Consider the following 24,933-nt stretch of genomic DNA (forward strand, 5'->3'; position numbering starts at 1 on the left):
ATCAAAAAGGCCAAGATTTAATATATATATTTTTTAATAGAAATCGTTAAAGGGAACCGTTTCTGAATCGTTAAAATCCTAAAGGATCCCAACCCTACGTATAATAGAACAGTAACACACAATAAGTGTAAGAATAAGTACATTTATCATAGCAAAAGTGCACTGTGTGTATGTGTATGTGTATGTGTGTGTGTGTGTGTGTGTTGTTGTTTTGTTGTCACCTGCTCCGTGTCAGAATTGGTATGCATCTTGTTTCCCTGTATTTTCTACCTGCCTTGGAGCAGGAAACTGTCAGCTTGTTAGAGAGGAAGAATAACATGGATGCCAGCCATCCATGGAGCATGAGCCACAGCGGTTGGCCTGGGCTGGCATCAGGCCTGGCATACACAAAACAAAAAAAAAAAGAAAAGAAGTGACTGCCTTCCAGTCCCTTCCCCCCCAGGGCCTTAGTAGCAACAACAACAACCAAATTGTCTGATGTCACAACAACACAGTGGGGTGACGTGCTGAGAAGTGAAATGTTAGTGGCAGAACAAGGTGTCTTGTCGTGTCTTTGAAGAGAGAGCAGAGATGAGAGGTGTGAGACGTGGACGGTCCGTTGAGGAGCTGCTCGACGGCCACTGGGTACACGTTGTGACATTATTATTATTATAGCATGTCAATGATGCTTCTTAGCCGGTAGATTAATTCATTTTTTGACATGCATGGATTAAAGTTCTCAGTTGCCATGACTTATTTCAGTCATTTGGATTCCATAGAAGCCAGCATGTCTTCTGTGAAAGCATGTTGTGCGCCGAAAATAGCATATCTACAAGCTCACGGCACGTTGCGTTGCATTGGTTATTAGTTATTTTAAGATTAAAGGGTGTTTGAAGTGATCAAACTAACAATAGAATACATGTTGAGAAGCATCTTCCATAGACAAGATCGGTCTCAGAAATGTTGATGAGATTTCTTCAACTGGCTGACTGTAATGTGTAACAGCAGCAACATAGGTTTAGAATGATAGTACCTAAACATCATCATTAAACTTTCAGTCATGAGATTTTATTTAGCTTTATTCCATGCATTATGTTGAATATCACAGCTGTTAACACAGTATGGTGCGCCTTGAGTTTGCTTTTACTCATACTGTAGTTGCTTGAGTCCATTTGCAATTTTTGATCAGGGTTATAGGATGAAAGTTTTTATTGTGTAACATCAGTTATTTCTGGTGGACCTCGCCTAAACCCTGTGATAGATATGACTGTATTGGGCAGCAATCCGCTATCCCACGTATTGCACATATTGCACATCATTAAGAAGGAGTGGCTGAGAGGAGTGGATTTGTATGATACAGAGAAAGACAGTTGAGAGAGCAGGACTTCTCCTTTTAATAAATGATGTCATGCTACAGCTGATGACATAGGACTGTTTGGAATATAAAACAGTAACCTGTCTTGCTTGTATTTTCTTTTAAATACCTACAGCAGCATACAGTACAGCGTGTAAATGTTTTTTACTACAGAGATGCTCCTCTTAATAGCTTTAATTTGGCATAAGAGGTTTGTTTGATCTGGGCTACAAGTCAAAGCCCCCAAACAACCCTTGTGTTTGGGGCTTGAAATCAAGCCTTTCTGCACTAATTTGTTTTAGCTTCGCCTTTCTAAAACTTTTAAGAACATTGTTATGGCCGTGCCGAGAGAATTGCCGTAAGCCTTTACAAAGCTCTGGTAGAGTGGAGCCAAGTCCCGGCAGAAGATTTAACACGCATGCACCCCCCCCCGCCCCCCCCCCCCCCCCCCCCCCACGTGCACGCTCCTTCTCTGCTGTTAATGAATGACTCATGGGTGTTTTTGGCTGTTTGCTTTGCTCACACCCTCAGAGAGGCAATCTGCTAATAGGGATGGGTGCGTTTATGTCTGCAAACAACAACAACAGCTTCTCTTGTCCCTAAACGATGCCCCCGATACTTGGGGGAGGGCATCTCATAATTAATTTAACCACCAATTGTATTGTGAGAGGAACATGGCAGAAACGTGATCTACCTATTAGCTGACCATAGCTTCTTCTAGTATGCTTGTTTGTGGAGAAGTCGGGAGCAGTTAAAGCCAGCATTTGACATAGGAGTGTATTCAATTTGACCTCAGCGCTCTTTGGGGACTCGGCTTTCAGTGTAAATTAGCATTGTCCTCTTCTGAGCCCCCACTGTTCACTGGATAACACTGTTAATCTGTGGGCTTGTGTTTGTGCTTAACTCATTTTGGGATTAGGTTTGGATCCACACACAGATAAAGTAGTCTTTTTAGAAGTCACAGAGAAACTTAAAGAATTAAGATTTTTGTCCCCCACTAGAATCACATTTATAGCCAACCTCAAGTCTCAGTAAACTAATTTAATCATCAAAGTTGGTTTGGTGACTTTATACATTGTCAGATACTTGCATGTGTGCTTATATTATAATCACTTTACCCAAATCCAGCTCAAGTGGAGTTAGGATTTTTTTGACCAGAGAATGTGGAGATAATTGTTATGTCCATCATTGATTAATGATGACGAAGTTGGACTTAAATGGTTTGGCTGACAGTTTGAGGATCCAATGGAGTTAGGAGGTTTCGTCAGAAGCGCTTTTTAAATACTTTTAATTGGTCCAATATTTGTAAACCCCACGCCCACACACATGTAAAAGGGTGTTCAATAGCACTGATGTATTAAAATAAAATTAAAAAAGATAGGAGGTTTGCGCGACAATATACATGTTCTCCTTCACAAGCTGTGGACACTTTGGGTTGTCAGTGACACATCCCAGCAGAGCGGAGCTCAGCATAATTGAATTGGGTGTCAGTGAGTGAGGTTGCTGGATTCTTTCCCGTGGGGTTTTCCTGGGGACAGATTCATGGCCCTTAACAACAAGACCTTGGGGTTTTCTTCCCGTCTCTGAAGTCTCTGAACTGGGGGTTTGGAGTCTGGGTTTCCTCAGTCAGCCCTGCCGGGGGCCACTAACTAACCCATGTGGCCGGTATATCTCCTAGGTCTACTAGATCACACTGCCTCCTTTCAACGCGTCGACCAAAAAACAGCCGCTCTTCCTTCCCTGTTCTGGTTCCACTCCACCTGGACTCCAGGGCTCTGTCTATGTGGGTTTAAAGGTCACCCTACGACCCCGGAGCCAAAGGCCGAGAGAGAGCCTGCTGCTAACGAGAAGCAGCTGGTGGAGAAAAGACCTGTGGCTGAAAGGTGGAACGAGCGTTGGATGAATTATGGAGGCTGAAGAGAAATGCCAGCCCTGACTTAACCCTCCAAAACATTCATTCATTCATTCCTTCTCTTCGTTGATTAAATACTCAGACGATGGCTTGACCCTGAAAAGTCTGTTTTTGTATTTGCTTCCACGCAATTAAATATGAGAAGCAATAATGTTTTTTTCCCCTTCCTTTTAGTAGAGCCGAGAGCCCTCATGATTCATACTCACTTATACGTAAACAAAGAATGTACACGTATGCAATTTTTCTAGCCCTGGGCTCTTGAATTAGGTCACGAGAAGTGCTTGCACAATGCCAGGAAGAAGAACTAAGTGGAATATTGTTAAACAAAGGATGAGCACGGTGTGAAAATGCGGTGGAACATAGACCGAGACACGAGAACAAACAAAGACGAGCGTGTTGGATCTCCAGCATGGCGACAGAGACGGAGACATCTCCGCTCGCCTGGGCGGGGGGGTAGAATCGATGCTGCGAACTTTATCGAGTGCAGGATGAAAGGGCACAATTCCATCACGGGGTCCTCTGGGGGAATGAGAATGCCACGGCAGACCTCGGATTAAGACAACGTTGTCTGAGCCAACCGTCAAGGTGACGCGATGGGGAAATGCGTCCTGCTTCCTCAGCCGAGGAAAAGGTTTTAGAGGTTAGAGTTTAGAGGTTGAGATCGCCGTGCTTTGAAGAAGGTTTTAAAGGTTTAACTAGATTTACTTCCATGGTTTCTTGGTGAATTTCACAGTGTCTTGGTAGCATTGTGTGGAGGGGATAGTGACCCGGTCACTCCGTCCTTCCATAATCCAACTCTTATGCGTTGACGCTGGCAGCGGCAAAAGGTACAAAGCGGCCAAGTGTGGTCAGCCATGCTCTCGCTGAGTCGCCATTGAAGTGTTGCTCCATACAAGTATGCGTCCATGTGTGGTAGCGACGAGTGAGAAAATATTTAGGAAAATACAAAGGCATGTGTTATAAAGAACAGGGAACTGGCTGATGGCAAGAATGAGTTTCCCCCCATTACAAAGCAGGAATGGAATTGGGTGGAAAGAGAAAGAGAGTGGAAATGATATGACATTATGATTGACACTTCACTTTCATTGGAACGCTTTTTTTTGTTGCTTTTTTTTTATCTGCAAAAGTGTGGCGTGTCAGTTTGTTAATGTTGCTGGCTTCCTTTTGAAAATGGATTGTCTCAATGTTCGGATGTGGGAGGATTGGGGTGGCGGGTGCCCTGTGGCTTCTGTCGGTTCTGCCGTGGAGTGGCGCTGCCCCGACCCATAGCATTGGGCATATGACTTGTGTCCGGTGGTGTGGGTTGAGGTTTTTGACATCGCCAGTCCGTGGTGAGGGGCTGCAGGGGAGTGGGGGGATTTTTGCCTTTTACTTTTTGTTTTACTGTTTTTGTTTTCTGTCTTATGCGTATGGTTTTCTGTGTGTACACCGTTTTGTATGTCTGTATGTTTGTATGTAGGTCTGAGTCTGTTGTAGTCTTGTCTAAATGTAAACTGACTGGCTTGTAACCTGTTGCTTTGTCACTGCTTGTGTGAACATAGTAGCATTAGGCTTTTCTTTTTACTCATTTCCTTTCCTCGTCTCTCCTCCCAGCAGGAGCCCAGGTACAAGGACCCCAGCGAGGCCTTCGACAGCGGGATCGACGGCCTGACCACGGACACCAGCTCCCCCTCCCAGGTCTCCTCCAGCCTGCTCTGGTTCCCGGGGGCCTCCAGGGCCCAGTCGTCGGGGGCCCTCCACCATGCCGCCACCAGCGACGCCCTCCGGCAGAACATCTACGAGAACTTCATGAGGGAGCTGGAGACCGGCACCGGCCGGGGAGGAGGAGCGGGCGAGAGGAGAGACCCGTCCACGGGCACCGAGGAGGGAGACAGCAGCAGCGAGTCTGCGGAGGGCTCCCTGGAGCAGCTGGACCTTCTGTTTGAGAAGGAGCAGGGCGTGGTGAGGCGGGCGGGGTGGCTGTCCTTCAAGCCACTGCTCACACTGCACAAGGACCGCAAGCTGGAGCTGGTCACCCGACGCAGGTGGAAGCAGTACTGGGTGACTCTGAAAGGTAGGCTGTAGACCAGTGGTTCTCAAACTTTTTCATGTCAAGGACCCCCAAATTGATATGTATGTGGCCGCGGACCCCCACCTGAAAATATGTTGTGCCAGGGACCCCCAGAAGCAAAGATTTGTGTTAAAAATGTTCACCTTTTATAACAAAAAGATTTAAAGATTTGCACACATTTTCAAGATTTTTCAAAAATAACAGATCTACAAGCTCTAGTGCCGCGCTATGAGCTTGTATATCTGCTATTTTTGAATAGCCAAAATATAAAATATGGATAAAGGGGTTAAAATGATTGTGACGCTTTATTAACAAATTTTGCTGGGGGTCCCCGGACCCCACTTTGAGAACCAATGCTGTAGAGCCAAACAGATCTATTGGCCATTATTTGACTTGAATACTTTATTAACATTTTGCAAAAAGTACAGAGGTACAATACAATAATGTTAAAAGGATAACACAAAAAGCCTTGAGGGCTTGTTTCCATTGTGGTCCTGTGTATTCAATTCATCAAGACATATAAAGACATACAAGAAATCATCAATACTAGGAGCATTAAAGTATATTTACAGAAAAACTGTGGGGGGTCATTTCTTTTGGCAAGCTGGAAGTTGCAAATTGCAGACAGGTGCTCTTTTATGTCGTTTCTGATGGAGGGTAGGGAGTCGCACTTTTTGATGTCTGTTGGTAGGGAATTCCACATTTTGGTGGCATAATGAATTCATCCCCATGTTTGTGTCGAATCTGGGGGGAATGAGATCAGTGGAGCTCCCTCTGGTGTGTACTCACTCCTTTGAGGTAGTCAGACAGGTACTGTAGGTATGGGCACTGGTCCCTTGAGTGTCTTGAAAACCAGGCCCATTGCAAGTCGCTGTACTCTGTCCTCTACCCTGAGCCAATTATGCAGCCGATGTGTCACGATTTTCAACCACTCTCAACCTGATGTCCCTAGGGTTCATGTGGTTAAACACACACAGGGAGTCCTTTTGTTGCATTTACAGAGATAAAGTTTAAACTTCCAAGACCCCAAAAAACAAGTGTGCATGTTTGCATGCACGCACATGAAGGGCCCATTTCCCGTGTTTGACAATAAGCGTGCATAATCTGTTATGAAGTATTCACTGACCCGCAGCACTAACTTATCTTATCAAAGATTCATGCAGAGGTTTGGTTTTGCTTCAAGGCCTCTCTGTTGATCCCGCTGACGTCTCAGACCTGCTGAACATCATTGCTAACATTCTTCCCACGTTTCACATTGTTCAGGAAGGCCTCAAAACCACTTTGGAACGCTAGCGTACCTAATTGTGGGTCAAAAATATTTGACAAAAATAGCCTATCTACAATCTCATAATGCGTCAAGCTTTTAGTTTGCCTATTTCCAGTGAAGATTGTATTTAGTGTTGAACGAAAATCTCATCCCCTCCTTTTGTTTGTTTGTCCTCTTGCTCTCTTGCTGTACACTCTCTCTCTCTCGCTCGCTCTCTCTCTCTCTCAATATGTTGTAGCGCTTGACCTAGTTTTGATGACCATGCAGTCTTATGCAAATGTTAAAATTTAATTTAGATGGCATAGTTATTTAGATTTTTGATTACCTGGTATCCTATAGTTTCAATGTACAGATTATTATTTTGATAGCATTTTGTTTAGACTGATGCTAGTAGTTCTTGGTTTACCTGTGATCCTAGTTTACTGAGTCTCTATGCATTTGAAGTATGTGTTTACCTTGCTTATTGTAATTCGCTCTGGGTAAGACCGTCTGCTAAATGCCCTAAATCAGGGGTCTTCAATAGGGGGTCCTCAGAGTTACTACAGGGGGGCCACCATTGCCAAATCTTTGCGTGATAGGATACATTTTTTTAAACACCTATTCTGAGGAGAACTATAGCTGGTTGTGAGCCTGTAGAACTGCTATTTTCGGCAAAGAGGTTTGGTATAGAGGGGAAAAAAGAGCAGACCAAGTACAGAGTGAAAGGTCAGGTTGACCAAGTATTGACGGTTCAAGTGGTTAAATGTCTGAAAATACACATGAATCAAACAAACACTGATGATAGTGCTGATCTATGAAATCTATGAAAAGGTTTAATCTGCAACACAATTTTATACAATATATAGTGGGGGGTCCCTATTTCATCTCTCTCTCAGCTAAGGTGTCCCTGGCCTGATAAACATTGAAGATTTCTGGCCTAAATTGTAAATTGATGTCCGTCACTGACGTGGTGTATCTCCTCCTCTCGCTCTGTCCAGGTTCCACGTTGCTGTTCTACGAGACGTATGGAAAAGGCTCTGCGGAGCAGGAGCTGTCTCCTCGCTACGCCCTGCTGGCCGAGGACAGCGTGGTCCAGGCCGTCCCCGAACACCCCAAGAAGGAGAACGTGTTCTGCCTCAGCAACACCTACGGGGACGTCTACCTCTTCCAGGTAGAAAAAGGCGTCGCTCAATTCAATTCAATTCAAAGGAGCTTTATTGGCATGAGAAAACATTATGTTTAAATTGCCGAAGCAAGTGTCAAAATATAATAAAAGCAGTTGAAAATGGGGACAGTTTATACAGTTGGACGGGGTACATTGTGTAAACAGAGCTATGTCACATTGCGTCGTTCTATGTACAGAGCTATGTATGAGCTTTTTGAACTATTTAAAACTATTTAAATGGTATACAAAAAAAGCCTCAGATTGAAAATGCGTTTAAAGGTAGCAGATCTGTTAATATGTGCAGTAGGTCTAGAGGTCTACTCGGGACACTCAATGGTTAGTAGTCCTCTCACATCACCTTCCACAAAGCAAAGTGTCTCTGTCAACACCCGTCAGAGTCTGAGTGTTTGTGTTGAATGTTTGGTGTGTGTGTGTGTGTGTGTGTGTGTGTGTGTGTGTGTGTGTGTGTGTTACTCAAACATTTAGAATTTCAAGGAACCCCAGTTTGATATCCATTAGGCCTTGTATTTGGTTTGATTTTTTTTATTATATATCTGAGATGCCTACACTGTACAATCCTCAGTGTAAATTTAACTCTGAGAACCAAATGTTCATTTGTACACTCTCAGTTACACTTTGTGTCAATCCCATTTACTCACTGCCTCCGAAAACTTTGTTCGTCATTCAAGATTAAACTCTTATATACCTTGAAACAATCTGGATAATCCCACAGCTCCTTGATCAGCAGGTGAAACTCATCTTGCTTTTTGCGCAATCTCAGGATTGGAAGGACCCACTATTTCCTTTTTAAATTTTTCTATTTTCAACAAGTAAGAGGACCACAAAATCATCTTTCACTGCTTGATGACTCAATTTTGTTTGGTAACAAAAATGTGATTTGGGGCATGCCAGTCTGAACATAAGCCTTACTGACCTAATTCACTGCTGACGTCAAGACTTGTCAGGAGTCTTGCCAGCTCAGCTGATCGTGGCAAACTGCTTTGAGTGCTTTATGAAGTCCCAGCTGTGGTGTTTCGGAGCTACTATAGATCTAATGAAACGTGGCAGTGGAGCGACGCGACCCCCAGAGGCAGGCAGGCTGGCAGAGAGAAGATCAGTGCAATGAAATGAACACTCGCCTCGGGTTCCACTTCCAGCCCCGGGCCTACCATGAGTCAGTGTGAATCTGCTCACAGCACCAGAACCACTTAATAAAGACAGATGGAGAAGGATAATCATCTCACAGTTGAAGAGGGGGGAAATGAAAAAAAAGTGCGTTCTCACATTCTGTGCTGTTCATCAAGTTCACTGATATTGATTCAGCAAACGGTGAACTCTGACCCATGGTAGAACGATGTCATGATACTCCCTTCAAACATCTCTGCTTTTTACGCCGTGGCTCTGCATTAGTGTAGCTTTCTGTAAGAGGGCTTGGTTTGTCTGTGTGTCCGGAGCTAATTGCAAACCGCTGGACTAGATCGGTGCCAAATTTCCATAGCAACAACAATGCCATTAGGCCATAGAAGTACTTAAACTCACTGATGAAGGCCACTCGCCGAAACGCGACCGATTAAAAGAAAACGAGAAACTGAGAGTCTTGCAACTTTTTATTTTGGAGTGTCGCTTTCTTCTGTGGAAATGTTTTTCCACTTCAGTCGTCTTGTCAGCTGAGCACCCACGGCCAAGAAGGCAAGCAGAGGACAGGCACCTGCTCCTGTTTTTAGATGTACCTCTCAACTAATTGTTTTATACTTTTCAAAAGTCAATGGGGGGCTGTGATCGTGCTGAAACCTTGCCCAAATTTGGAGTCATACATCATAGATACGTCATACAGTAGATGACTGATGATGTCACATGACGTCTGAGATCCTCATTGGAGCCACGCCCGTTTCGCATGTGAACCCTGAGATCCACTGGATTGGATTTTTCTCAAGTGTGTACTGTACTTAACTCAACGTTGAGTCTGTGTTAACTCAACGTTGAGTCTGGGGACCAACAGGTTGTCCAAATGAACCCTTAACGGGTCTGTAACTCACTGAGTTAAATAAACACTGAGGATTTCACGGTAATTGTATCAAATGGTTCTCCGTGACATAACGCATATCGTCGTTGTCGGGCAGAAACCTTGTATTTCCATATTTAAACCTTACTTCGCCATACAAGAGTATCACACAAAACAGTGAAAATAGTCGATCCACAAGCTCACAACACGTCGCGATGCGAGCTTGTAGATTGACTATTTTCACTATATTAGAATATTCTTTTGACAAAAAAGGAAAGTTTTTGGACAACCGACGACGACGATATCAAACTGGAGGATGTTGAAATGAAAACAGGTTGATGTGTTACTATTATCTAACCCCCAGTCATCTCCTCCCTCCTAGGCCAGCAACCAGACGGACCTGGAGAACTGGGTGACGGCCATCCACTCTGCCAGCGCCTCGCTGCTGGCCAAGCGCCAGGGCAAGGAGGACACGGTGCGTCTGCTGCGGAGCCAGGTCCGCGGGCTGCTGCAGAAGATCGACATGGACAGCAAGATGAGGAAGATGGCCGAGCTGCAGCTCACCGTGGTCTCCGACCCCAAGAACCGCAAGGCCATCGACAACCAGGTGAGGAGAGAGAGAGAGGGAGAGGACACAAGGATGGAGACGGTGGTTGAAATGCAGATAGAGATGACAGTAGTTCATCAGTAGATGTACAGTGTCCGCACTGCTTCCTCACAGCAAGAAGGTCCTTACATTTTGTCGCTGTTGGGCAGAAACCTTGTATCTCCATATTCTTTATCAAAAATAGCAGATATACAAGCTCGAAACGCTGCGCGAAGCGACGCGTTTTGAGCTTGTATTGTGGATCTACTACTTCTGCTATTTTTTTATTTGAGTAAATGTAAATGTACTCATAGGGATCAATAAAATCTAACTTAAATACTCTGCGACCAAGACACAGTCATGGTCTTCCATTAATGACACGAGTGCCACCGGATCAGATCAATGGCCATGCGCAGAGAAACTCGCTTTAGGGCATTCATGACTACTGCATTTTAATAGTTGTCGACTACTAACACAAAGTAGTCGACAGTTTAACACTTAACAATGACAATTGTCATCAAAAACATCTCGGATGCAACCAGTAAAGGGTTGAATAATAACCAAACCTTGGTGTATGTGCGTGTGTGTGATTTAAGGAGTTATGTCTGCTGTTTGAGCGTCCCACACTGAAGGTATCATTTGACAACTATGATTTGTTTGACAACAATTATCCATGGATGTATAAAGAGAACAATTGTTTCAGGGCCCACAGCTGCATATCTGCTGTAGATATACTGCCTTGATGTATAAAAAGAAATAATTATAATAATTAAAATGATGTGTTTTTTTTTTTCTCGACTAGTTCAACTACTGCCACAGTGTTGACTAGTGGTTATACTAGTCGACTAGTTGGTGAAACCCGCTTCATGTCGCATTTTAGCTCAGACTAAATACTTAAACATCTATGCCCGCGCCATTATTCCACATCGTGCCATCTAGCCAAACAGCACGACTTGCCCTACTTATATTTGCATGATTTGGAGACTGCGGTTGACGAGCGCTTGCGTCATTATATTTTGGTGGCTGTGGGTGGCGGGAGACGTGTCCTAAATGCAAGCAGTCTCCGAACGCATCCTTGAGGGATCCCAGGGGAGGCTAGCTCCCTCCCACAGCATCAGAGTGAGCTTCCAGATGTTCTCTGGTAATGGATGTCTCTGTCTCTCAACATGCATTATCCTCTTCCTCCTCCTCCTTCTCCTCTTCCTCTCACAGCCCGAGGGACAATCCCAGAGATGTAACTGTCAACACTAAGGCATGCGACCCGCATACAGTACAGTAGATTAACCTTCAACGTTTTTCAGGCTAAGGACCCCTTATCTGAGAGAGAGATTTTGTTCTTCCTCTACACCAAACCTCTTAGCCGAAAGTCGCAGATCTACAAGCTCACAACGCCTCGCAGCGCGAATGTGCCATTTTAGTTTTTTTTTCTTCTTTCATGTCTCCTATAATGCCAGAATAGGGACGACGGCAGGTTGAATGTGGTTAAAACCCGGGACACATCGGCTGCATAATTACTGATCCAGACGTCGTCAAAAATGTAGCCCTGAGTGATTTTGACGTCTTGTCTGTCATCCAGACCGACCATCCGACTGTGTTTCAAACACACCAGAATTCCACCGTAGAAAGAAAAGGACAGACTGGGTACCATCGGGTCAGAGGGCCCTGAGGGGTTGGGTTGTACGAGGCCCATGGTGATTGATCGAAGGATTTAAAGGCTGTCGTATCAAAGAAGAGGGCACTACTTTGATGTACCCAACCCCCCTACCACCCCCACCCATGTCTCTTCAAATCAGTGCCAGCAGACCTCTGTTTGAAGTCTGTCTTTGCCCCCCTTCCCAACACACACACACACACACACACACACACACACACACACACACACACACACACACACACACACACACACACACACACACACACACACACACACACACATGATCAAGTTGCAAAGTTTCAAGACGTATTATGCATCGGGGTTTTCTACAGATGTTTGAAAGCAGGGAAATGAGACATCAGTTAAGAGAAAAGGCCCGTTTTCCCTGCCGCACTTAATGGCTCTGGAATTGAAGTAAATAAGTTGTACATGGAAGCCAGATGGCTCCAACATGGAAGCACTCAGAGCAGAGCACTGTTAAGCTGGGGTGTCCATCTACCATCTGTACCCATGAACAGGCTGTCTGACAGACAGGCTTACAGCATGCTGGCAATACATGTGTAAAAAAAATAACCCATGTATTGGATAGATATTTCTGAAACGCCAATGATATAAACACACAGATGTACACACACACACACACACACACACACACACACACACACACACACACACACACACACACACACACACACACACACACTTACTAGGACAATCACAGAATAGTCAAATAGTCGAATATTCGAATATCAAAACCACTATTCGACGCTGTGCATCAAAGTCGATTATCCGTTGTTTAGTCCAATCAGAACGCACAGCTGCCGTGCAAACAGCCTCTCACAGCCAATCGATGAAGTTACTTCACCAACCCAAGCCTTTTGTCTCGGCTACTTTAGTTAACCCTTTACTCGGTGGTTGTTTTGAAGGCTTGCAACACGGCGTTTTAATGAGAAATGCTCATTTGTAACAGACGAAAAATATATATTTCACCCACAAATAATCGGATATTCGAATACCTTTAGGTATTTGAAGTCGAATAGTACTAAAAATCACTTTAGTCTCGCGATGTGCCGTGTTCTGAGCGTGTAGATCGCTATTTCCGCCGGTGTGCGACACTGGTGCGCAACAAAGTATAATTCAGGCTTAATTGACTGTGCTTCAGATGAACAAGTTCATTTTCATTTACTCAGTAATAAAACCCATTCCCTCTAAAGTTCTCCACTCCCATGCAGCCTCTACAATGCTCCATTATGGACAATTTCCTAGAATAGCAAGATGGCAAATGGACTTACAGTACATCAGAGGATTTATGTAGCAGCCTTTTGGAAAGTGGAATCAGACCCTTCACTTAACATGATGCAAGTACATGAAAGATACAGGTTTTAGCTTTAAAACGCCATTGTTGAACCACTTCAACAGATGTCACCGCGGCTTCACACAAGTGGGTCCTTAATCAAGCATTCGTTCACTGACGGGAGTGCATGCCTCTTAATGTTTAGAGGTCTTTTTACTGGCATTTAGAACAGGGTTTGTCTGCATGTACAGTAGTCCAATCAAATCATGGGCTCACGCAGCAATTGCCTAAATGAAACGTGTGGAGAGTATGTTTTTTTTTTCAGTGGATTCTCTCTAATTACACCCACATTGTTCTTGCCGAGTGTTTGTTTTTGTTCTTGTGTCAGTGAAGTATTCACAAAGATCGTTATCCTAATTTTGCCAAAGGAGGACGTACTGTAGACCGAAGTCTAGCAAGTGATTCCATGTTTTATCGGAGGTGGCATGTTGTTTCAATACCATTCCAAGACCAACCTTCCCAGTGTGTACATAACCGGTAGTGTTGGTGCAGCAGCAGAGAGTGCAGAAGTAGACATGCATAAGTTATAGGCTTGAGTGGTATACTGTGTCTGATCGACAAGACAACGTGACAAAAAGGTCCAAAAAGGTCTTAACTCCCAAGTGGTGTGGACTGCACACTTGCAAGGAAATAATTCCAAGGCACTCTTCAATGAATAAATGTCAATATTTTATTTTCACCCACATCAATATTTTCATCAATATTTTATTTTGAGCAAGGCAACTGCATGTCCAACGCGTGTCGACCTAATGGGCCTTCGTCCAGGTTTCAGTGCTTGTTCGGCAGTCTGATGCTTGACAGGTGGAAGCTGTTCAAAAGTCTGGTCCGGTGGAATGGATTTTAGACACACAAATGCTGGGATGATGATGTCATCCTGATCGTTACCACCGAACACTGAATTGCAATTATCTTTTTTTTAAACGGTTATTAGACTGTCTTGTTCTCCATTAATGAGATCTGTGACATTTTGGCGTTCACTTTCAAAACACTGGAGAAAGAAATAATGACCGAATGTAATGTCAGAGGGCTCAGAGCGTAGCTTGTTAACCGAGGCCAGCTGCACGATTTCATAGGTTGAACCGTTTTGTTAGGCGTCGTAACACAGAACATTGTATGGATCCCATTGTGTTGTTCGCTGTTCTCTGGGGCTTGGAATGTCCATAGGGTTCACATGACACGAACCCTCCTAAGTCTTGTTCAAGCCCCAAAGAATGCCATCGATGTGAATGAGAGTTAGTGGTTGGACCCTGCGGGGGCGTTATATTGTAAATGAACTCACAGTGCTGCAGACGAAGCCCTATTAAAGTCAGTTGTTTAAGTTTGAATGTTCTCATTAAACCAGGTCTCCAGCCAACAAAATGAGCCGTTTCACATACTTTACATAGTGTGAAGGGGAACTTTAGAGTGTGTGTGAGTGTGTGTTTTAGCGGTCTGTGTAACGTCACCATACTCTACACTCTTATTATAGATACATTAGGATTAACTACTACACACACACACACACCCTACACATACAATCAACCCCCCCCCACACACGCACACCCTACACATACGATCAACCCTCGCTATCAACCCAGCACCAACCTATGTAATTCTTCCACCAACATCTGTAAGCAATCGCAGCTTTGATGGAATGTTCTCCTGTGACCCTTCAGCCGCCCCCCCCCCCTCCACTGTTTCAGATTATGACTATGAGTCCAGAATGTCTTTAATCCTCAACTCTTTTAATTAAAAAAATGTTTTTATTTACAAATATTTTGAGATCCACCCGAACCCTGGCGTCCCTTTTTTTTGCGAGGGGTAACATTTGCCCAAAAATAAGTGATCTACAAGCTCACAACATAACGCTTTGTGCGCTTGTAGATCGGCTATATTTTTATAGACATTTGGCGTTGAGGGAAGCAAAAAGCGCGGACCACCAAGTACAGAGCCAAACACAGTCCAGTTTACTAAGACTAGAGCATTGGTTCTCAAAGTGGGGTCTGTGGACCCCAGGGGTCCCTGCGGGGGGTTTCCTGGTGGTCCCCAGCTAAATTTGTTAATACAGCATCACAATCATTTTAACCACTTTAACCATATTTTATACGTTAGCTATTCAAAAATAGCAGATATACAAGCTCACATGCAAGCTTGTACATCTGCTATCTGCTAACGCAATTCTTCTCTTCTGGGGGTTCCTGGCGCAAGGAAAGATGGGGGGTCCATGCCAAATACGTATTAATGTGGGGGTCCTTGACACGAAAACGTTTGAAAAAAAGTAGTGGTTAAACATCCCCTCCTTCTTGTGCTTTCTCTCCTTACCAGATCCAGCAGTGGGAGCAGAACCTGGAGAGGTTCAACATGGACCTGTTCCGCATGCGCTGCTACCTGTCCAGCCTGCAGGGCGGCGAGCTCCCCAACCCCAAGAGTCTGCTGGCCATCGCCAGCCGACCCACCAAGGCCACACTGGGACGACTGGGAATCTTCTCCGTCTCCTCCTTCCATGCACTGGTGAGCACAGCAAACCAGTTAAATCCACTGTCGTGTGAAATGACCTTCTGGATGGAGTTAGAAGAACCCCCCAGGGTTCAAGATTAACTCTGAAACGTTTATGTGGTTTGATGGGTTATTTTCAAAGGTGGTGTATTTGATATACGTGAGGGGGCCGTGTTTATTAGAAGGACAATATCAGTCACCAGAACCAAGGATTCATGTTTTCAATGAAAATAACACGGTTAAAATGGAGTTTGAAGTTACAATGGGTTTGTATAGGAAGGGGCCTGTCTGATAAAATGAAAATGAAATATCAACATACTGAATCAAGCAACTTAAAAACTGTCAAGGGTGAAACACAAAAGCCTGATTAGATGTTAAAATGACCCCAAAAGTGAAATATCCCTTTAGCAGCCTTTGAGAGGATGCTGTTTCTGTGGTGTAGTTTTTCATTCGCCTGCTGTCTTAACAGAAATCTTTGAAATCCTTCAACGTTGATCTAAATTTAAATCTAATCAAGATGGAGTGATGTGTTGATGCCAGTGCTGATGGCGTATTTATCCATCCTGATGGTGTGCGTTTGTCAAGTCAAGTAAAATTGTATTATAGCCCAGTCCTGACGGTGTGTCCATGTGTTCAGATCTGCTCCAGAGATGAGGCTACGCTACGGAGACGCTCCGTCTCTCTCACTCAGAGGCAACGCAAGAGAGGTCTGTTCTCTTCACTCAAAGGCCTGGACAACCTGACCAGGAGACACCGGGACAAGAGGCCGTCTGCATCACAGGTAACTGCCATGCATAATGCATAACCAAGGGTTTAGAATCCAGCTTGTAAATTGAGGCTATATAGGAAGTTTGACAGTTAATATGAATAGCCTGTAGTCTCGCTGTTTCACCGCTGTTTCACCCCTACACACACACACGCACATGCACACTATACATACAAGTGCAGTAAAATACACACACATTATAAATACTTGCAGTACCTATGTTTACATTCCTATAAAAACCAATGGAACCGCACATGCATACCTCACATATTGGCTCACACAGGCACGCTCACACACACACACACACACGCGCGCGTGTGTTTCATTCTAAGAAGTCTACAATCATCCAAACCACTGGGAGTGCATTTTTCTTCGCCGTAGAAAATATTTCATTAATTAGAAACATGAGCTAACCTCCCATCAATGTAAACACAGGGGAAACGTTCCAAACCCAGGTGCAGAGAGTGGGGAGAGGGGGGTGGGGGGGGGGGGGGGGTCTAAATCCTGTCAGGTTAGTAATTACACACATGCAGGCCGGTTATTTATTGATGCAGGAATCCACCCCCCCCCCCCCCCCCACCCCCACCCCCTCCTCTAGCCTGCAGGTACGGTTCTTCTCAGAATACACTTCCCTAGGTGGTCTTATTTCAGTGGTTCTCAAACCTTTTCGTGCCAAGGACCCCCAAAATGATATTTCGCGGACCCCCATCTCAAAATATTTTGTTCCAGGGACCCCCAGAAGCACAGATTTTAGTTACAAATGTTGGCTTAAAAAATAAAAACGTGGCACTTCGCGCCACGTTTTGAGCTTGTGGATCTGCTACTTTTGATGCTTCTGTGTGACGCTGTAGGATGATAGTACGGCGTTAATTTATGAAAAAAACACAAAAATGTTGAAATATCAGAGAAAATAGGTTTCTGCCTGACAACAACAATATTAACCCATTAAGACCTGGAACGCATCTGTGTCACTTTAGATTTCTTTGGCTATTCAAAAATAGCAGATATACAAGCTCATAGCGTGGCACCGAGTGATTTAAGACCTGAATCGCCTCAGGTCTTAATGGGTTAAATGGGGGTCTGTGGCCTTAAGCATATCAAAACTGGGGGGGGGTGGGGGTCCTTGAAATTAAAAGAGGTTGAGAATGGCTGGTTTAAGGTCCGGTACGTGGGCGGGTGTTTGGCGGTGTTGTTGACGACGGTGTGTCTTCAGAACGCGATGCCATCTGCTGGAAACAATACAGGGTGTTTCCTCCTCTTCTCACCTCCAAACACACCACCTGCTCTGTCGTGAGAGCGTGCACGCGCCTGTGTGTGTGTGTGTGTGTGTGTGTGTGTGTGTGTGTGTGTGTGTGTGTGTGTGTGTGTGTGTGTGTGTGTGTGTGTGTGTGTGTGTGTGTGTGTGTGTGTGTGTGTGTGTGTGTGTGTGTGTGTGTGTGCACTTGCATGAGTGTTACTCGATGTATATACCCTCCCTGCATGTGTGTGGTCATATTTTGGATCTCCAGCCGGCCTGCCTAATGAGGCCCAGTTCCATTTCGCTTTGCGGGGAGGCTGAGGTGGCGCCCGCTACAGTGCAGTCATGAATTATTAAAAGCCATATGTGGCAGAGATATAGCAGCGTTCTCTGCTCTCCGCTCAGCCCCACACATACAGTACAGCCACCATGCAGCAGATGGTCGGTGTGAGAACGCTAAATATTAAACAGCCTCCCGCGTTACTTCAGAAATCCCCCCTCCTCTTCCCTACTCTTAACCACTTAAACCCCAGCGTCCGTATTGTAGGCAAAGCTTTCGCTGAAAATAGCAAATCGACAAGCATTTTCGGTGGTGAAGCTTTCCCCACAATAACAGAAAACAGAAAATACAATAACATAGAGCCCTGAGAGACTCTGCTCAACCATATATGGGATTTAAGTGGTTAAAATTCTCTGTTTTCCCTGCTACTTTATACTCTCTTTTGTCCGCAGAGGTTGTTAAAGAGCAGCTAATCGCTGCTAATTACTTGTACAGTAGGTTGGAATTTCAATCTGCCCTTTGTAAATTTGTATTGTTGTTTTCTCCCCTGGGAGAGAAACATAAGCGTTTAGTCTTTCATGCTTCTGCGTCCTTCAGTCATTTTATTGTGACATCATCATCCTCGTCGTGACACGCCTTTATTGGGGGATAGATTTAGAAGACTATGAAGCTCTCACTTTTAACCTTCTGTTCATCTCTCAGGTCTCTCTCTCTATCTCTCTCTCTGTCTCTGTCTCTCTCTCTCTCTGTCTCTCTCTCTCTCTCTCTCTCTGTCTCTCGCTCTTTGTCTCAATATCTTGTTACTTGTCCGTCTTTCTCCCTCTCCCTCTTATCACTCTATCTCGACTCTGTCTAGTCTGACATTCTCGGTTCTTTCTCTGCTCTCTCCCTCATGTCATATCATCTGTCACTCTCACACGGTCTCTCTCTCTCACTTTACTCCCACCAGTCTCTTTCTCTCTCTCTCTCTCCCCACCACTCAAAGCATAAACATCAAGCATGATTAAAGCCCAAATATTCCCACCCTCATACCCTGATCCCAAACAAGCCCCAGAGTCACGCTGACACCCCTCCACCCCTCCGTCTCCCATCTTCCCGTTCTTTTCACCAACTCAACCTGCCACCGTAAGGGGGGGAGTTTGCAGAGGTCAGGGTTTTGGGAAGTCAGCCAGAAAAAGGCCTGAGAGATTTGTGTGAGTTTGTTTTAAAGAGCCTCTAAAATGAACAGACTTTACGGCGAAGTGCTGCTGTTTACAGCCACTTTACAAATATACCTTAGCACAGGAGGGGGGCGGGGGGAGGGGGGAGTTAGCGCCGAGGCCAAAGGTCAAATCAGTGTTCCCATTGTCTTAATGGCATCCAGAGGTTGTGTCCAACAGGGTAAACAACAGACAGAGCTTGTCTGCTTTGGTTAAAAGTGAGCCATCTGTTGTTGTTTTTGTTTTGTTCTAATAATGACGGTCAGATGGTTTGTGTTAACGGTCAGATTGACCTCTGGTCCAATGAGCAGGGTTTCTTATTTGATCTACAGCATGTCAATCAGTTCTTCTGAATTCCACACATTTTTTCAGCAAAAGTACTGTAAACAACAAGACATGTGGTCTTGTATGAAATGTAAAATCTTTGATCACCCACTATATGGTTGAGCAACATGCTGAAGTCTCCAATAGAATAGATATATTTCATTGAAGAATTTAAGAAAAATCTATATTGAGGTTAATTTAGATGAGATTAACATATGTGTGAGACATAATGAGCTCTGTGTTAATTGAAAATGCATCCTGTTGGAGACTCTACAGTCTACAGCAGGGGTCTTCAACTTTTTTCAGTCCAAGGACCCCTTAGCTGAGATAGAGATGAAGCAGGGACCCCCCACTACATATAAGATTGTGTTGCAGATTCAACTTTTTTTCATGGACTAGTTTACTAGCACTATCTTCGGTGTTGTGTTGGAATCATGTTGATGTGTATTTTCATGATTTAGCCACTTAAGCCGTCAATATTTAGTCAACTTAACCTTTCACTCTGTACTGTACTTGGTCTGCTCTTTTCGGTTTCCAATCCTCTTTGCCGACAATAGCCGTTCTGTAGATCTGCAATGTTTGTCTAAAGTTCGCCTCAGATAGGGATGCTAGGGTTCAAGTAAAAAATATATAATCTTATCACACAAAGATTTGGCGGCCTCCCTGTAGTAACTCTGAGGACCACCTAGGGGCCCCGGACCCCCTGTTGAAGACCCCTGATCTACAGTAACCCCAGAGAGAAAGAGAAAGGTATAGGTGCTGGGAGAAGAGAAGGGTCGGTAGATGAATAGATGGATGGATAGATGATGGGCTGAAGGCAGCTGACAGCAAAGATGAGGAAGAGAGATGGATGGACTTGGATCGAAAAAGCAAGACGAGAGAAAGAGGAAGTCAGAGGGTGGAAATAGAAATGGAGAAGTGGTGAACTCATTCATGACTTGGACTGAGTCTCCTTTTCATCTCTCTCTCTCTCTCTCCCTCACACTGGCACGTAGGAACATCGCCTCAATACACACACACACACACACACACACACACACACACACCCACACAAACTGCTTATTACGGCCCCCGGAGCCTCAAAGGCTAGTACAGTCCCTGTGTGGAAATATTCATCAAAGCGCTGAGTGATCACCGCATTGGTTTTTAATTAGCAGTGTGTGTGTAGCTAATGATATTGGGTTGATACAGGTCGCCCTGTGCTTCATCACTGATGAATCAGTGTGTGTGTGTGTGGTGCCTTGCTGTCTGTCTGTCTCTCTAATTGTCTCTTAATTGTCCTTTTGTGTCTTTGTGTTTTAGATCTTTGATGGTGACGCTGGTGGTCAACATTACTTCATGCCTCCCAGCAGCACTGAGGTAAGTGATGATATTCAACGACCTTTCTTCTCACATATGGTTATGTTTGTCCTCAGGAAAGCAGAAAGACGGGGGAAAAAAGCAACAAAAAAAGGACAATAATGTAGTCAGTTTGTTGCACACACACACACACACACACACACACACACACACACACACACACACACACACACACACACACACACACACACACACACATACTGCAGAGGTAAATGAAAAATGAGCAGAAGCAGTTCTCCTTTGACCCTTGCCGCCTGTCATGCATTTGAAGACCGACTGTGTGAGGATATATTTCCGTCACGGCCCTGTGGTGTGTCTGTGAAGAGGATTGCGAAGGTGGTGCACTGTAATGAGAGAATCTGTATGTGTGTGTGTGTGTCTGTCTGTCTGTCTGTCTGTCAGTATGAAATATGTGTTGTGGATCAAAGCAGAAGTATCCTTTCATGTTTATCTGCAGGTGTCTGCTAGACAGATAGGCAGACATGGCAGCATATCGAATGAGAGAGCCCCCCTCAATTTCACTGGTTCTTCTCACTCCACCCTGCATCTGGATGGAGGACGGGGTCGGGGTGGGCGTCTGGTTTTCACAACAGCACACAAGATAATGGAAGGCGTTGAGTTGAAGTGTCACACAGGAGGAGCACAGAGTGAAAGTCTTGTTTTGCACCAGCCATCACGCGCCTGTGTGTGACACGTGCGTGTTATAAAGTATTTAAAGTTGGGACATTTTGAATGGGAATTCTGTCTTGTCTGAGAATGTAACAGCTTAACCACTTAACCCCCATATGGTTGCCCGGAGTCCCTCAGGGCTCTATACTTGTGTGTTTTCTGTTTATTGTGGGAAAGGCTTTCGCTGAAAATAGCAGATTAGCTTGTCGATCTGCTATTTCCTGCGAAAGCCTAACCCCACAATAAGGACGCTGGGGTCTAAGTGGTTGAGCCTGATTTATGCTCCAAGGTACAACAGTGACGTGACGGCATTGTTACAGAAGCTTGAATATCTTTCCAGCAACTTAAGCGACACCATTGTACTGTACTGTAGGGTATAAATAGCCTGTATGTGGCATCAGATGCTAGCAGCTTTGTCACAGAGACATCGTTGTCCTCCTCCTCCCCGGTATAGAGGCTCTTCCATCATTCTGCCTCGGGGGCTTCTTTCATGCACAGAGGACCTCATCCTCAAAGTGCCGCCCCGATCTTCTGAAGCGTTTAATGTCTTGACGCGCAAAGGATGAGGATAAATGGACAGTTTTAGACTAAGCAGAAGAAGCAGCGTGTGTTTTTTAAGAAACTCTACCCCAACCGGATACAGTGATTCATGCTACTATGTGTGTGCGTGTGTGTGTGGAGGGGGTAAATGGTGAATGTGGCTTGTGTCAAAGCTCGCCGTAGTGCCATTAATTGCATACAGCCAGATAGAGAAAAAGGAAGTGACTTCAGGCACAAAGGCGGTCTTTATTAAAGCTCTGTTGCTTTATTGTCTGGAATGTGTCACACAGTTCTTTAAGCCCAGAGTTTCGATCTTTCCTCGAGTTGGACGTGAACATGGAAAGTAACTTGTCTCCGGAATCCATTTTGATTTAGTGGGGGATTTAGACTCTTAGAGAAACGGAGAGAGAGAGAGCGAGAGAGAGATAGAGAGAAGAGGTAACCAAAGCTGTATTGATTTTTTTCAGCGGCACATGGACTGACTTCATCCTCTCTCTTGTCCTGCTCTGGGTCTCTTGAATCCCTGTAATTATGAAGTAATAATGTTCTTCTAATCCTCGGAAGTGAAGTCCAAGTAAATGTGTGCGAACGTCCGCACACGTTCGTGCATGTCTGAGTTACTGCACAGCTCTACTGTGTGTGTGTGTGTGTGTGTGTGGGGGGGGGGGGGGGGGAGGGGCGGGAGGGTAGAGAAAAGCATGAATTGCTGCTATGATTACACTGACCTGGGTTCAATTACTGCCAGCCTCACTGTCAGTTCAGTGAGAGCGGAGAACACAAAGACTCAGAGCACATCAAAATATACCTCAATGGAATCAAAATGCTCACGAGGCGTGTGCGATCATGGATTCCCTGTTCGTCGAGGTGAAAACATGCAATTTAATGCCATAGTCTCTTATTGTAGGCTGCTACATAGCTGCTAGGTTTCATTATGGAGTATAACTGACATCTAGCCTGTTAGAACGACATTTTCGGTATGTCGGGTCCATAAAATAATAGGTCGGGTCTGTAATGTCTCGGAACAAATTGGATCTCGTCTTTTAAAAAAGAATGTTGGGTCCACTTGGATCTCCAGGGTAGGGCCCGACAAGCCTAGTGCTTCTCCCTAGCCTTTTTTTCAGACTCTTGGACACTGCTGGGAAAATAGATTTGTGAAATGTACTGCACTACTTATGTTATGTGTCCATTATCCGAAAATATCTCGGAACCAGACGAGTCTCGGAACAAAATGTGTGGGTCCATTAGGGTTCAGGTCCGTCATTTTGGACCCGTGAAGAGCTCCAAGGTGTAATCCATGTACTTACGTGTGTGTGTGTTGAGTGTTCCTGTACAAACGGTCTTTGTCTCAACATGCTGCTACTGTGTTGACACTGTGGACTATTCCCACAAGCACAGTTCAGGACCACTGCATGTAAAGAGGATTATGAGGGCCCCCCGCCCCCCCATGTCAACATTCATTCAGAATGGCTTATTGTTCCTCCATTACAAATACCCCAGAGCCACCCACGCAGAACTGATCCACCTTGGGAGGGGTACTGATCCACCTGAAGCCTGATTTATACTTAGTTGCACGCCGTAAATAGCAGATAAACAAGTTCAAAACGCGTCGCGTTCGTGACGCGTTGTGAACTTGTAGATCTGCTATTTACTGAGCATGACACCGGCACGCAACTAAGTATAACTGAGGCTTGAGGCAGGGTATTGATCCACCCAGGGCGGGGTGGCACTGAAGTACCTTGTCTTCAGGGGGCCAGTAGCCGACCGCATATTGCGTCAGCCAGCATGACCATAATGATGCCAGCTGGAGAGATCCAGGTGTGGTAATTGATTTCCATTTCAATTAAACATTGAATGGCAGGTTGCTCGGGCCGGGGTAAACAAAACAATACAACACAACACAATACCTTTTCACTCAACACCAAATCTCTTGTCTCTAAGTAGCCAGGCCTACTGAAGGACAACTGATGCCGTCTTCGGTGGTCTAATGTGTGTTTGTGGGCACAAGTCTGCCGTAATACAACACATTTTTATCTTTAGAGCATTTTTATGCAACTTTTGCCTTTATTTTCATGTAACGGCACAGAGAAAAAAAAACAGGCTGATGACAGAGACCGGGAAAGACGTGCAACACAGGTCTTACAGACGGAATGGAACCGGTGTCATTGCGATCGCGTGGTCAGCTACCGTCCGGCACCCCCACAAATGTCCTGTAAGATCTAAAAGAGGAACTTGGGTGGAGCTTTTAAAGGAAATCGTGTGTAATAGCCCCATAATAGACTAACTAATGTAGGGAAATGGAGGTGGAGAGAGGAGACTGCCATGTGTCATCATCTGTGTTCCTTGTTCATGTGCCCTGCAGGTTGGTACGGTGATGTTTGTGTTAGCCAGTTGCTAAGTGGAACAGAACACGGCGTCTGTGTGTGTATTTTTGTGCAAACGTCCGTTTTTGGACCGCGGTCGGTCACTCAGCGTCCGTTTCTCCACATTCCGTCTTCCGAGTCTCCAGGGTGGAGGCCCCACGAGAGGAAACACTGTATGACCGGCTTGACTACTTTTTTTTTTTTGGACCGATCTCAACTTTATATCGTCGCTGAAACCTCTTATCTCCATTTTTTAAATATATATATATTTTTTTTTTGTAGATTTTAACACCCTACTTGATCATACTACAGCATCACACAAAAGTATCAAAAGTGGCAGATCCGCAAGCTCGCGTTTTGAGCTTTGAGTTTTTGAATTTGAATCCAGAAAAGTAACCGCTTTTGACATACAAGGTTTCCGC

General features: G+C 44.8%; 1 protein-coding gene across 6 annotated transcripts in view; it reads left to right on the plus strand.

Moving 5' to 3' along the window:
- The window catches only part of tiam2a (TIAM Rac1 associated GEF 2a), a 163,651-nt gene that overhangs the window by 85,301 nt on the left and 53,417 nt on the right, over positions 1-24,933 (plus strand). For 4 of the 6 annotated variants that reach the window (XM_084045663.1, XM_084045662.1, XM_084045665.1 and 1 more), the window contains exons 5-10: positions 4,839-5,298; positions 7,540-7,712; positions 10,091-10,315; positions 15,607-15,792; positions 16,415-16,558; positions 20,886-20,942. In XM_084045663.1, the coding sequence (XP_083901789.1) occupies positions 4,839-5,298; positions 7,540-7,712; positions 10,091-10,315; positions 15,607-15,792; positions 16,415-16,558; positions 20,886-20,942 (1,245 nt within the window). Of the gene's footprint in view, positions 1-550; positions 625-4,838; positions 5,299-7,539; positions 7,713-10,090; positions 10,316-15,606; positions 15,793-16,414; positions 16,559-20,885; positions 20,943-24,933 lie in introns of those variants that run through there. The other 2 variants (XM_084045667.1, XM_084045666.1) reach the window with 2 other exon arrangements.

The sequence above is a fragment of the Gymnoscopelus microlampas genome (assembly GCF_963454915.1).
Source record: "Gymnoscopelus microlampas genome assembly, chromosome: 20".
Lineage (NCBI taxonomy): Eukaryota > Metazoa > Chordata > Actinopteri > Myctophiformes > Myctophidae > Gymnoscopelus > Gymnoscopelus microlampas.